The 14,193-nt window shown below is 34.4% G+C and overlaps 2 protein-coding genes across 2 annotated transcripts; both read left to right on the top strand.

The window, feature by feature from the left end:
- The first annotated feature begins 451 nt into the window (after positions 1-451).
- On the top strand, positions 452-1,232 carry LOC130509933 (uncharacterized). The gene is made up of 3 exons (XM_057006250.1): positions 452-992; positions 1,064-1,068; positions 1,152-1,232. Exons 1-3 carry the CDS (start codon positions 452-454, stop codon positions 1,230-1,232), a joined length of 627 nt encoding a protein of 208 aa, XP_056862230.1.
- A 5,110-nt stretch (positions 1,233-6,342) lies between these two features.
- On the top strand, positions 6,343-11,483 carry LOC130510154 (oxysterol-binding protein-related protein 1C-like). The gene is made up of 10 exons (XM_057006511.1): positions 6,343-7,013; positions 7,125-7,481; positions 7,654-7,750; positions 7,829-8,259; positions 8,336-8,491; positions 8,574-8,741; positions 8,806-8,946; positions 9,040-9,270; positions 9,349-9,462; positions 11,076-11,483. Exons 1-10 carry the CDS (start codon positions 6,516-6,518, stop codon positions 11,241-11,243), a joined length of 2,361 nt encoding a protein of 786 aa, XP_056862491.1. The 5' UTR covers positions 6,343-6,515; the 3' UTR covers positions 11,244-11,483.
- The last annotated feature ends 2,710 nt before the right edge of the window (positions 11,484-14,193 follow it).

Below are 14,193 nucleotides of genomic sequence, written 5' to 3'. Positions count from 1 at the left end.
CGGTTATACCTGGAGGTGGTAGAGCAGAGACTGTTTTGGCGGCTCTGAATTCGTCATATCTTTGAGAGCACTGCAAAGTTTTGAAGCTAACAAAAAACATGAGATTGCTCGCTGGTCTTAGTGATGATGAAGCAAAAGAGCTTCAATCCTTCTCAAAATAGATTTTGGATGTTGGAGATGGAAAAGTAAATTTGCCAAACGACGGTCAAGTTGACATTGACATCCCTTCTGATCTATTGATAAAAAATACCGGAGAAGATCATATTTAGACTATTGCAAATGAGGTTTATGGACAAGCTTTTCAAACCTCAGAAGATAAGGATTTGTATAGACATCGAGCCATTCTCACACCCACAAATGATGAAGTTGATAAAATAAATGATTACATGTTTTTCGCAGTTGCCAGGTAACATTTGATTCTGTTTACTCTTATGTTCGAGTAACTTTTTACATGTCGCTAAAGGATTTACACGTGCTTTCAGGTGAATACAAGGTTTACCTTAGCTCTGACAGTATAATCCCATCCGATGTTGATGTAGAAGAAAATGTTACCTATCCAACAGAGTTTTTGAACAGTGTTAGAGTGGCAGGAATGCTTAGACATAATTTGAAGCTGAAGGTTGGTGCTCCTATTATGTGTCTCCGTATCTTGGATTTTATAGATGGCTTATGCAATGGTACTAGGCTAATTGTTACTCAGTTGCTCCCCCATATGATAGAAGGTAGAATTATAACCGGAAACAGTATTGCTGGAGACAAAGTCTGGATTCTTAGAATGTATGTCAGTCCACCTGACACAAAGTTTCCCTTCAGAATGCGTCGAAGACAGTTTCCCGTTACATTGGCTTTCGCGATGACCATCAACAAAAGTCAAGGTCAAACACTTGGAAGTGTTGGTTTGTTTTTGCCTAGGCCAGTGTTCTCTCATGGTCAGCTCTACGTTGCACTTTCAAGAGTTAAGTCGAGATCTGGATTAAAAATCCTAATAACATGTAAAGAAAGGAAGGCGGAGACAAAAACATTGAATGTTGTCTACAAACAAGTTTTTCAAAATATTCCGTAGGCAGGGTACGTGATTGTTATATATTTTTCACAATATCTTTTTAAAAATATATCAATTGTTACGATTGTTTATTTTTTGTATTTGGCAGATGGGTGGTGATGACTATGAAGATCGATACTATTTCATTTTCGGAAAAAAGTGTTCTGACTATTTTGATCATGGTATGTGAATTTAATATTGTTTTCCGAGAAGTTAAAATTTACAAATTTGCAAATCTTTCAAATAACGATAACCAGTCCAATTTCTTACAAAATAAAATTGTTTTTTTTTTCAGGTCTCTCATTAAAGTTGTTTTCTTTATCGAGAATTGTACTTCATACTTTATACAATTTATGGATAATATTTTCAATTTTATTATCTTTTCTTTTAATGTGTCTATATACATTTTAATACTCAAATTCATGCATATAATAATTTGCAGTGGGCAAAATAACAAATTACAACATATATACCATCCAATTCTAATTACTGATAATGTAAAATATGTAGTCATCTCTAAATATATACTATTAATTATCTGTTTCGAAAAAAAAAATTGATGTCTAAACCCATAAATTTTTGGAACATTGCAATTATACATATTCAGAATAACAACCTCTTGATACTGAAGTTACTTTGTTCCATCTCCTCCTTTTAAAATATTAACCACCATCATATGCACTGTGTCTGATGCTTTATCCCAAAATAGGTGGTCTTATGATATAAATTCCGTTACTTCCAAACCCGACCAGTATTTTGACCATATTTCGAAATTGTACATTGCCTGCACAGGGTGCGGACCGGTCACCTAGTTATAACTTATTTACGATAATTATGAGAAAAAAATAATGCTGAAAGAAATAGGAAAACCAAAACCAACTGGAAAAAGGAAAGAGATAACCACGCTGCATTATGTCACCCGGGGTAGAAAAAGATTCGCCCTCGAATCTTCATCTTCGTCAGTTTCAATTTAAGGAAAAAAATGCTTGTCATTAAAGACATCTGAGCAACGAACATGAGAAGGAAGAAGAACACGGTAAGCGTTAGCATTCATCTTCTCAAGAACTTCCAGTGGATCTATCTTGTGTGCTTTTAACTTGTTGTAGTGGCCTACAGAAAAATGTTCTTTAGTGAGAACGGCCCATACCATACCTCCAACATTGAACTGGACATCGCGTCGATATCTATCAGCAGTTGCTTTGTATTTTGCGTACGAAGTTTGCAAGTTATCATGAACTTGTCTATGAATGTGAGACAAAAAACCGACGAACTCCACTGCGTGCCCATGATCTCTAGTTAAATCCAGAACAACACTCATATCAACCGGAACGCGAGAAACCAAACCATAGACGATATGGAAAGGACAAAAGAATGTACTGCGATAACCGCATAGTTGAAGGTGAACTCAGCTTTTCATAGTACATTATCCAAAGTCTTGATATTATCACCTGCCAGGCAGTGAAGCATATCTCCCAAAGATTGGTTGACGACTTCAGTCTGGCCATCAAATTGAGGATGATAAGCTGTACTCATATAAAGACTAGTGCGAAGAAGCTTCCACAACGATCGCCAAAAGTGACTGAGAAACCGAGAAATACGATCAGATACAATAGACAACGGTAGGCCATAGAGGCGATATATTTTGCAGAAGAATAATTGTGTGACCTGCATTACATCTGTCGTTTTTTACACGGACCAAAGTGAGACATTTTTGAGAATTGCTCGACAATGACAAAAATCGAATCATTCCCCTTTTCTGTATGCGGTAAACCCAAGATGAAGTCCATACTGACATTGGTCCATGGCTGAGTAGTGACAGGTAACAGCATGTACAATCCTTGATTTGAAGCGTGTCCTTTAGAACGTTGGCACACAACACACCTTTCAACAAACGAGCCACATCCTGCTGGCTGCTGCAACGAAGGCCAAAAATAGACTACTGTTACTAGTTGGAATGTCTGATCTGGACCCGTGTGTCCCTCTTCGTAAAGCTCCTTAATGAACTTTAAACGTAAGCTGCATGTAATAGTTTGTAGCTATTGAATCCGTCCACTTCACACTGAAGAAGAGCTCGGAAAATTATCTGGTTGAAGGAGCAAGATAGGCATACATGAACAGTAAGAGACTCCTTCTAAACTTTGAAACCATACAGACTCAAGCGAGTCCACAAAGCATGCAAAAATACAGAGGCTGGAGAGTGACCTCTGTCAAGGCGGAGGCAAAGCGGGAGAGTCCCCAACACTCGAGCACACCAACACAGCGGAGGCGACAACATAGGAACAAGAAATTCACCATGGTTACTTATAAGAACCTTAAACAAAGAGGCCCTTAGCAAAGTGTCTTGACTCCGCCGCACTCAAGAGAACGAATCCTTGAAGAGAGGTTCTACATCACCTTGAATCGCATGGGGCAAGAGGAACCAGGGAGCATGGCGAATGAGGAGCAGAGGCGAAGAAGCAACACTCCAGTTCTCTTCTTCCACACCATAAAAGGACAGATCTGACCCAAATCTGACAGCGCACTCCAAACAATCATAGAACCAAGGACCTAGAAACTGATCTGCTCATGGCCTCCTCGCCTCCTCTCCGGAGAGACTTAGTACACACTAGGCTTCAATTAAGTCCGTTGGAACGGAGTTCCAGAGGCAAAGAAGAGACGAAGAAAGCATAGATAGAAAGGGGAAGAGATTGAAACTTGCACATACGAGGTGTGGTGGGAGGTCAACAGCAGAAGAGGCCAGCTAACAACCAGAATTGAGAGAAGTTAGGCAACTGAGTTTAGGTTAAAGATGCTGAGGGGGGAGACACTAGAGAGAATAATTCTCTCACATCTCTCTTGTTTTGTTAATTTTAGTATCCTTGATCGTATTCTCAATTAATAGTATGATAGTAGTGATGTAAAATCATTTACCATCCGATCTATTCTAAATAGAAAAATAAAACTTTTATTTGCTATATTTGTTATTCTTTGTCTTATTCCATTCTTTTTTTCTCTATCTGCAAATATTATCATGTAAAACGAGAGTTTACAATTTTTTCATGTAGAAGACGAGAAATTATCTTTGGTACATAATAATGATACTTATACGAAAGTTGATTCTCAATATGAGATGTTGCCAAAACATCTCCCACCATACTTGCTTCTCGATTGACCCATTGAAACTCAATATCCTGAAACTGATTTCTCCACCATCAGATTTCTCTGATCCAATTATGTGGAAAATTGTAGTATTTTCGAATGTAGAATATCTATCACTTTTTTGCAATCGCTCTTTATAGTGATCCTCCGGTAACTTTTTCCCCAACAGTATTTCATAGGGGCATTAGAATCGCTTAAAGTTCACTTTCTAATGCATTGCTGACATTCCTACCAATAGCTTGAACAGCTCCTTGGTAGTTAAATTTCTGGATATTGCATTCTTATTCCATTCTTTTTTTTAAATACTGATTTATTATGATATTACAATTATTAGGAATATTACATAGACGACAACCGACAATACTACATGTCTTATGAAGATCTACGCCTAACTGCATCATCTGAGCCGTCCTATTTAATATGAAGATACACGTCTGACCAGATTTACTTGCACCATGTTGAAGATTTCTTGTAATCCTTCCTTCCATAATCGCATAGTTGCATGTAATTCTTCCTTCCATAATCTGCATAGTTGAACTGCAATAAATTGCATAGTCTGGGAGTCTAACCCCAAACCTGTGTGTAGAAGACTTTAGACCTTAACCATTCCACTCTTATTCCATTCTTATATTCTAATAAAATACTGTATGTTTTTTAAAGGAAAAAAACTTGTTTTTATATAAAAGAAAAATGAAAAAAAGGAAAAAAAAATGAAAAATGAAAATGCTAAGTCCCCTCTCCGATTGTTAGTCGACGTCGGAATCACCACCGTAAAGACGGCACCGAATTTCCTCGCAAGTCAGTGTGGAATAAAACAAAATTTATACTATTAAAGTACAAGCACATTTGGATTTTTTACTAAACATGCCCTTTCTTTAACTCACATTGCTTATTTCATTAAGGGTAATCAAGTAATATTAATAACTCATTTTTATTGGGTTATTTTTTTTTGATCCAGCCCACTGCCCACATCATCTCTCTTGGGCTATTTGGGCTGATTAAGAAATCAGATCCAATTCTTATTTTTTTCCCTAATTCTAATAATTTATTTTCAACCATTCTTAATATTTTGGGTAGTAAACAAAAATTAATAACTTAATTATTATGTTTTTTATTTTTAATATAATTTAAGCATTCATAAAAAATTTGAATTTTTTCATTGAAAAGTATAAATCTTTACTAAAAGTATATATTTTTTTATTAAAAAATTAACCACATAATAAAATTAATATATCAGAGTTATACTAACTTAATTCATTAAAAATAAAGTTTAATTTTCTAAACATAAATACTCACTAAACCTGGACGTTCGGATACCCATTCTGGTACGGATTGGTTCTTTCAGATATCGAGTTTTTCGGGTTTTAAAATTAAACCCCATTCGGGTTTTGAAATTAAACCTCATTCGGATATTATAAAATTTCGGGTTGGGTTCGAGTCGGGTCTTTCCGGGTCCGAGTGGATTCGGTTCTCATGCATAAGAACCTGCAAAATAACCAAATAACCAAAGTATCTAACGGGTTCAGTTATTTGTACTTAAAGTAACCAAAGTATCTGATTCGGTTCAAATTTTTGTATCCAAATTATTCAATAGTAACCAAAATATACATTTTATACAGTTTTTGGGTAAATTTTTATCCAAACTATCATATTTTATCCAAAAATACTCAAAATTACCGAAAATAACTACTTTAGTTAACTTATAAAATTAATTAAAAAATTAAAATAATTATAAATATAATTATAACATATATTTTAAGATATATTTCGGATATCTTCGGGTACTCATTTGGTTCTCGGTTCGGGTCGGATTCGGGACCGGTTCTTCGGATATAGCAATTTAGAACTCATTCGGATATTTACCCCGGGTTTGATCGGGTTCGGGACCCTGATTTTTGGGTCGGTTTCGGGTTGGTTCTTCGGGTCCGAATATTGTGTTCTGGCCTATACTCTTTTAAAATGAAACACGATAAAGAAAAATAAAAAAGCTTAAATCTTTTATAAAAAACAAATATATAAAAATATGACATTTACTAAATATTTGTCAATTTAAAAAAAAATAAAGGAAAATAAATCCGCGCTTTGAAAGCGCGGGTCAAAATCTAGTTAAGTAGATTAAATTATTTAAACAAATATAAAAAAAAAAAAGACCACTTCGGTGAGTCTTTCTTCTTCCGAAATTTCCGCTTCTTCTCAGACCCATTTCCAACAACCACCTCTCGATTCTTTCCCCCCCTTCCTTCCTTATTATTAATCCCTTCATGAACCGTTATTCCTTCATTTCCTCCGCCTCCGCCGCCCTCCGCCGCGCAACATAAGACCTCTCTTTCCACACATGCTTTCCTTCTGTTGCGTCTCCACCGTCTCCGATCACTCTCTTCCGATGCCTCTCCCGGAGCAACCACGATCCGAACCGATCATGACTCGATCCGCTTCCCATTCCCAGAGTTATAACCATCGCCATCAACCAAATCACCACCATCATACCCTCCATAGTCTCTCCTTCAATCACCAGAGTCAGCCACCACCCCCGATCGATGTGAAGATCAACGATATCGTTGGAAACGGAATCGCGGGAATACTGCATAAGTGGGTGAATTACGGTAGAGGATGGAGATCAAGATGGTTCGTCTTGCAGGACGGTGTTCTCTCCTATTATAAAATCCACGGACCTCATAAGATCCTCCTCACCCCTGAATCTGAAAAAGGATCGAAAGTTATCGGAGAGGAGTCTGCTCGTATGATCTCTAGCCACCACCAACACCAACACCACAAGCATGGTGCCACTCCCAGCCACCTCCATCGCAAGCCTTTAGGAGAAGTCCATCTCAAGGTTTGGATTCTTGATCTTAATAATAAATGCTACAATCTAGGGAGAGCTGAGTGATTGTGGTTAGCGGACATGGGACACTAACATGTAACTAAGTCACAATTATTTTGGCAGGTTTCTTCGGTGCGGGAGAGCAGATCAGATGATAAGAGGTTTTCGATATTCACTGGCACCAAGAGGCTCCACTTGCGAGCGGAGACGCGAGAGGACCGAGCCACTTGGGTTGAGGCACTGCAAGCTGTCAAAGATATGTTTCCAAGGATGTCTAACAGTGAGTTGATGGCTCCTACCAATAATTTGGCCATGTCTACTGAGAAGCTTCGTCAACGGTTGGTTGACGAAGGAGTTAGTGAGTTGGCTATTCAGGACTGTGAGCAGATTATGAGGTCTGAGTTCTCTGCACTTCACAGCCAGTTGGTGCTTCTTAAGCAGAAGCAGTGGCTTCTCATTGATACCCTTAGGCAATTAGAGGTATCATATAACTTGAACAGTATATCCTTTCCAGAGTTTGGATTGATTGCTTTAGTTGTGATTGTGCATATCTTACCAGTGATTTTATTAGTCTTTCAATTTGATTATTTGTTATCTCTTCCGGCTGTGCTGTACGCTGCTAAGTAACTCCTCTTCCTGCATGATTTTCTAGACAGAAAAGGTAGATCTTGAGAATACACTTGTAGATGAGAGTCAAAGGCAGGCTGTAAATGGAGGTTCCATTGATTTAAGACATGAGAAGTGCAGTGGTTAGTCGACGAGTTTACTTTTCTTTAGCTTAGTATTTTTTTTTTATAGCTATTGACTTGGTTCATTTTACCTCTCAGAAGGGACTGCCACTGAATCTGATGATGATCATGAACGAGGTGATGCAGAAACTGATGAGGAAGACAACACCTTTTTTGATACACGTGACTTCCTTTCTTCAAGTTCTTTCAAAAGTAGTTGTTCTGACTTCCGTACATCATCGTTTTCTTCTGACGATGATGGCTTTCGATCAGAAGATGATACTGATCCTTCCATCAAGGGTGTTGGATGCGACTATCCACACGTTAAAAGGAGGAAAAGCTTACCTGAGCCGGTTGAAAAGGAGAAAAGTGTGAGCCTTTGGTCAATGATCAAAGACAATATAGGCAAGGATCTCACTAAAGTTTGTCTACCTGTTTACTTCAACGAGCCACTGTCTTCTCTACAAAAGTGTTTTGAGGATTTGGAATATTCATACCTTCTTGACCGAGCATTTGAATGGGGCAAAAGGGTAAAAATCTTTGTACCATTTAAAGACCCTTATGGGTAGCTTCTTGGATATTGCTCAGTACGTGAAAACTTTACAGGGGGATAGCCTCATGAGGATTCTTAATGTAGCTGCTTTTGCTGTATCTGGGTACGCATCAACCGAAGGAAGAATCTGCAAACCATTTAACCCATTGCTAGGTGAAACATACGAGGCAGACTATCCAGACAAAGGTCTTCGATTTTTCTCCGAAAAGGTTTCAGTTCACAACGTGCACATCTCAGTGTATTTCCTCATTAGCTATTGCTATTCAGACCCCTTATTTGTTTTGGTTTCAGGTCAGTCACCACCCTATGGTTGTGGCATGCCATTGCGATGGCACAGGATGGAAATTCTGGGCAGACAGCAACCTAAAGAGTAAATTTTGGGGTCGGTCAATTCAGCTTGATCCTGTTGGTGTATTGACTTTGCAGTTTGATGATGGAGAAATCCTTCAGTGGAGTAAGGTACCAAGCGAATATTCATTTTTATATGTTCTTTGTTCATTAATATAACGACTTGAACTTTTAGGTAACTACATCAATATACAATCTTATACTTGGTAAACTGTACTGTGATCACTACGGTACAATGCGTATTGAGGGCAGTGCTGAGTACTCGTGTAAACTGAAATTCAAAGAACAGTCGATCATAGACCGAAATCCTCACCAGGTACCTACCTACCTAGTTTCAACATGTTACCACTTAATGAATGAGTTCACGTGTTATGTTCAGGAGTGAGAATTTGGTTGTTCATTTTCACAGGTTCATGGTATAGTTCAAGATAAGAGTGGGAAGACAGTGGCAACGATGTTTGGGAAATGGGATGAGAGTATACACTATGTCATAGGTGATTGCTCTGGGAAAGGGAAGTTGAGTGAAGATACGTCAGGAGCTCAACTTCTGTGGAAACGGAGCAAGCCTCCTGGAAACCCAACAAAGTATAATCTGACACGTTTCGCAATGACGCTTAATGAGCTTACGCCTGGGCTTAAGGTGAATGGCGCAGAGAATTATGTTTGTTTTTCATAAATCGTTTCTTGTAGTGAGACCCTGAATGAGATATGGATATAGGACAAGCTGCCGCCGACAGATTCAAGGCTGCGACCGGACCAGAGGTATCTGGAGAATGGAGAGTTTGAAATGGCCAACGCAGAGAAGTTGCGGCTGGAACAGCGACAACGTCAGGTAATACAAGTCTCTCACTACGGATACCAAATATAACAGTGCGGTTTGGTTTTCAGTTCGGTTTTGAATAGAAGGAAAGTAATAAAACAAAATTAATTTCTTCGTTAATTTCAATTAATATTTTTTGGAGAATTAGAAAAAAGACTAAAATGTTTCGAGATTATTTTTTAAAGGCTAGTTCCTTTTTTTCTTTTAAATAAGATACACCATTTTCAAAATTAAGTTTTATATGTTACGGTCAAGGTCGGTGTTTTTAAACCCGACCTGACACTGATTCAAACATCTATCCAAGTCACTAGATTATTAGGTTGACCGAAGGCGAACTGTATGTTAATAATTTAACCAATTTTTTATATAATTGTATTTTAGATATTATAAATATATAACATATTTTGTTTAAAAAAAATTCAGCGTTAGTTTTCTTTATTTTTATTTTCATTTCACATACAAAATATAAAAAAAATAGACTATTTAGCAGTTTTTGTAATAAATTAAGAGTTATGACATATAATAAAAAGATATCAAGACTTAAAATCTTTAACTATTTAAATGTCTTATGTGAATAATAAAATTAAACTTTAAATCCAAAATAAACTAAAAGTAAAACAAAAAAGTTTGTAATAGATTATCAATAACAAAAATGAACTAATATTAACAATAATAATATATTTAGTTTAAAAGAATAAAATAATATCAAATTACATCAACTATTTTTGTTAATAGATCCAAATTGACATGATCATATTATCTTTTTATTTTTGAAAAACTAAAAACCTTACTTCTTATTTAGAATGCAAAACGTACTCTTTTGAAAAACTAAAAACCTTACTTCTTATTTAGAATGCAAAACATATTCTAATAATATAAATGAAAATGACTAAGAACAAAATAAGTAAGAGTTACTATATTGGTTTACATAAATGTTCAATTGGTAATTGGGTTCTGGGTTTTAATGTTTATTTTTTGCGGATTTTATCAGGTATTTAAATAATTTTCTTTTTTAAATCCAAACCATTACATACTAAGTCACCTAGTTTACTTGTTCGACCGTGAATTTGGGTCGTGTTTCAAAAAAATTAATTGTGTACTATATGTTAATTTCTAATAATGTATACTCTCTATTTCATAATATTTGATGTTTTGTTATAATGCATAAAACTAAGAAACTTACATTTTTCTAAAAATTATTTTAAATATATAATTATAAAATCAGTTAACCAATTATAAAAAGACAGTAAAATCTAATTTCAGTAAGATATGCACATTTTATATTTTTAAGATAATAAAATATGGGTTTGTATGATACGGTTGCACTATTGTGACCGTTCAGTTTTGGTTCGATACATGTCCTAGATTTTGGGGGCAATACAATTTAGTAAGGGTTTTATATATTTTTCTTTTACAAAATTGGGTGTATATATATGTACGTAAATCTTTCCAAAATTTTGGAGGCTGTAGGCCAATACTTCACCAAACCTTTGCTCAAGCCGGGCCTTCGGTTCCGTCTATGTAATTTTGGTTCAATTTTGGTTTTACGCCTTTTTTTTGCCAACCGTATTCCATTCAGTTTTTATAATCACATCAAGACTCTCATCTGGCCCGTGTATGCACAGGCTAGGAAGATGCAGGAGAGAGGATGGAAGCCGAGGTGGTTCACGAAAGAGGAAGGAAGCGAGGCTTACCGATACAAAGGAGGGTACTGGGAAGCCCGCGAGAGCGGATCATGGGAAGACTGTCCAGATATCTTCGGTCACATCGATTCCGAACAACAAACTGAGTAAACAACATAAGCTTCAGTTCGTTTCTCATCGATTCTTAAATCACAAAATCTTAACCGACTATATTTTTTTTCATGGGCTTTCTTTTTTCTCATTATTCATTTACTCACAAGTTTGCTTTAAAAGTGATTTTACTTATCATTTTTTTTTGTAATCTAGAATAAGTTCGATTAGTAATACAAATTTGTTCAATCCTTGTAAATGGAGGAACATGCAGTAAATCATATTTCGCTTTTATTTTTTTTTGAAACAAAACAAAAATAATTCGTAACTTAAAGAGTTAGGTAGAAGCAATAAAAGAAATTTATTCTTGGGTTCACCCCTATAGTGAACCTAGAGATTTACCCAACCAATAGGAATCACTCATTTCATAATTGATATCTTTTAAATAAAGATATGTTATATTATGTTTTTTTAAAAAATATTAAAAATAAATAAAAATAATAATATATGCAAAAGAAAATTTAAAAATATTTTAATTCCGTCATCAAACACACTAAACTCTAAACTCTAAATTAAAAACATTAAACAATAAATCTTAAAAATACCAAATCCTTAATCCTAAAAAAAATTAGGGTTTACCCAAGAGTTTAGGGTTTAGAGTTTAGGATTTAGGGTTTAGTATTTCAATGACGGCGTTAAAATATCTAATTTTTTTTGCTTATACTAGAATTTAGGGTTTAGAGTTTAAGATTATCTAAGGGTTTAGCATATACCCAAGGGTTTAGGGTTTAGGATTTAGGGTTTAGAGTTTTTTTTTTGAAAATGTTAAAAATATATTTTAAAAATATAATATAACTTGACAATATTTTGTTTCATTTTTTAAAAGATATTAATTATGAAATGCTTGATTTCTATTGGTTGATGAACTTAAAAGTTCACCATAGGGGTGAACCCAAGAATAATTCATAAAAGAAAGAGAAATTCTTGGGTTCTCCTCTAGAGTGAACCTTTAGGTTCACCCAACCAATAGAACTTCGTTATTTTATATTCAGTATTTTTTTAAAAGGAAACAAAATATTGTCAAATTATATTAACATTTTTAAACTAAAAATAAAAATTAATATTAATTGCAAACAAAAATACGTTTTAGAAAAATATATTTTTAATACCGTCAGCCAAATACTAAACCCTAAATCCTAAACCCTAAACCTTGGGTAAATCCTAAACCCTTAGGTAAACCCTAAATCCTTGGTAAATCCAAAATGGTTGGATAAATTCTAAATCCTACGGTTTAAGATTTATCCAATGGTTTATGATTTATCCAAAGGTTTAGGGTTTAGTGTTTTGCTGATTGTGTTAAAAATATTTTTTTTAAAAAATCCAAAGATTTAGGATTTATCTAAGGGTTTACCATGGATTTAAGATTTATGATTTAGGGTTTAGAGTTTAGGGTTTAGTGTTTTGCTGACGGTATTTTAAATATAAATTTTTTTTTGCGACTACTATTATTTTATATTTATTTTTTATTTTAAAAACATAATAAAACTTGACAATATTTTGTTTCTTTTTTTAAAAGATATTGAATATGAAATAACGAAATCCTATTGGTTTGGTGAACCTAAAAGTTCACTCTAGGGGTGAACCCAAGTATTTCTCTAAAAGAAAGTTCCGCTTTCAATAAAGCTTCGTTTCCGGATTATCTCTATTATTAAAAGAATAATTCTTGGGTTCACTCCCTAAGGTGAACCATTTTGTATTTAATATCTTTTAAAAATGAAATAAAATATTGTCATATTTTTAAAATTAAAAGATAAGAATAAATAAAAAATAATATTAGTTGGAAACAAAAAAAAATTAAAATTTTTTTTTTAACACCATCGATAAAACACTAAACTCTAAATACTAAACCCTAAACCCTAAATGCTATGTTCTAAACCCTTGGGTAAATCTTAAACCCTTGGATAAATCTTAAATTCTAGGGTTTATGATTTATCCAAGGGTTTAAGATTTATCCAGGAGTTTAGAGTATAGTATTTAGGGTTTAGGGTTTAGTGTTTTAGTGACGGTACTAAAATTACTTTTAAAAAATCAAGAATTTAGAATTTTTCCAAGGGTTTAGGGTTTACCCAATGATTTAGGATTTAGGGTTTAGGGTTTAGCATTTTGCTGATGGTATTAAAAGTGTTTTTTTTTTAAACAATTTCAACTCCTATTATTTTTTATTTTAATTTTTGAGCTTTTATCTTTTAATTTAAAAAAAAACATAATACAACTTGACAATATTTTTTTTTAAATATTAAATATAAAATGGTGAATTCCTATTGGTGGGTGAACCTAAAGTTTTAAAAAAGTTCAGCCTCAAGGAGTGAATCCAAGAATTACTCTTATTAAAACATAAATATGTTTTAAAAATAAAATTTAGCTATTATTTACAATGGTGTGTCATTGAAAATTTAATAAATATTCTTATATTAATGCTCGTCTTTGTCAATTATTTAATATGTTTTTCTAAAATTAATTGAGCTAAATTACAACGATTTTCATTTCTAAAATTTTATCTCCAATTACATCAACAAATATAATTGCATATATTGTCATTGTTCTTTGTTATAATACATCCAACAACATTTTCTAAAAAGAACTCACGTAACACAGAAGACTAAACGAAACATAGAGAATCAACTCGACATGTGCCATGAACAATGATGTACTTGCGAATAGAGATACCTAAAGGAACGTTGTCTATGCATTATAACTAAAAGAATGTTATATGTGATGTACCTTGCGAATATAGATAACTAAAATAAGTAAAATCCACAAACCAATCATTTAAGCCTATCGATTTCCTAAACCATCCTATAAATTTTCGTTTTTACGTACATATACATGTATATGAATTTATTCAAATTCAAACCACCTATAAAGTTAGAGAAATTCTTGGGTTCACCCCTAGAGTGAACCTTTAGGTTCACCCCTAGAGTGAACCTTTAGGTTCACTCAACCAATAGGA

Source organism: Raphanus sativus, chromosome 3 (genome assembly GCF_000801105.2).
Source record: "Raphanus sativus cultivar WK10039 chromosome 3, ASM80110v3, whole genome shotgun sequence".
Lineage (NCBI taxonomy): Eukaryota > Viridiplantae > Streptophyta > Magnoliopsida > Brassicales > Brassicaceae > Raphanus > Raphanus sativus.
The sequence above is the reverse complement of the archived record's forward strand: the minus strand, read 5'-3'. Positions and strand labels throughout refer to the sequence as shown.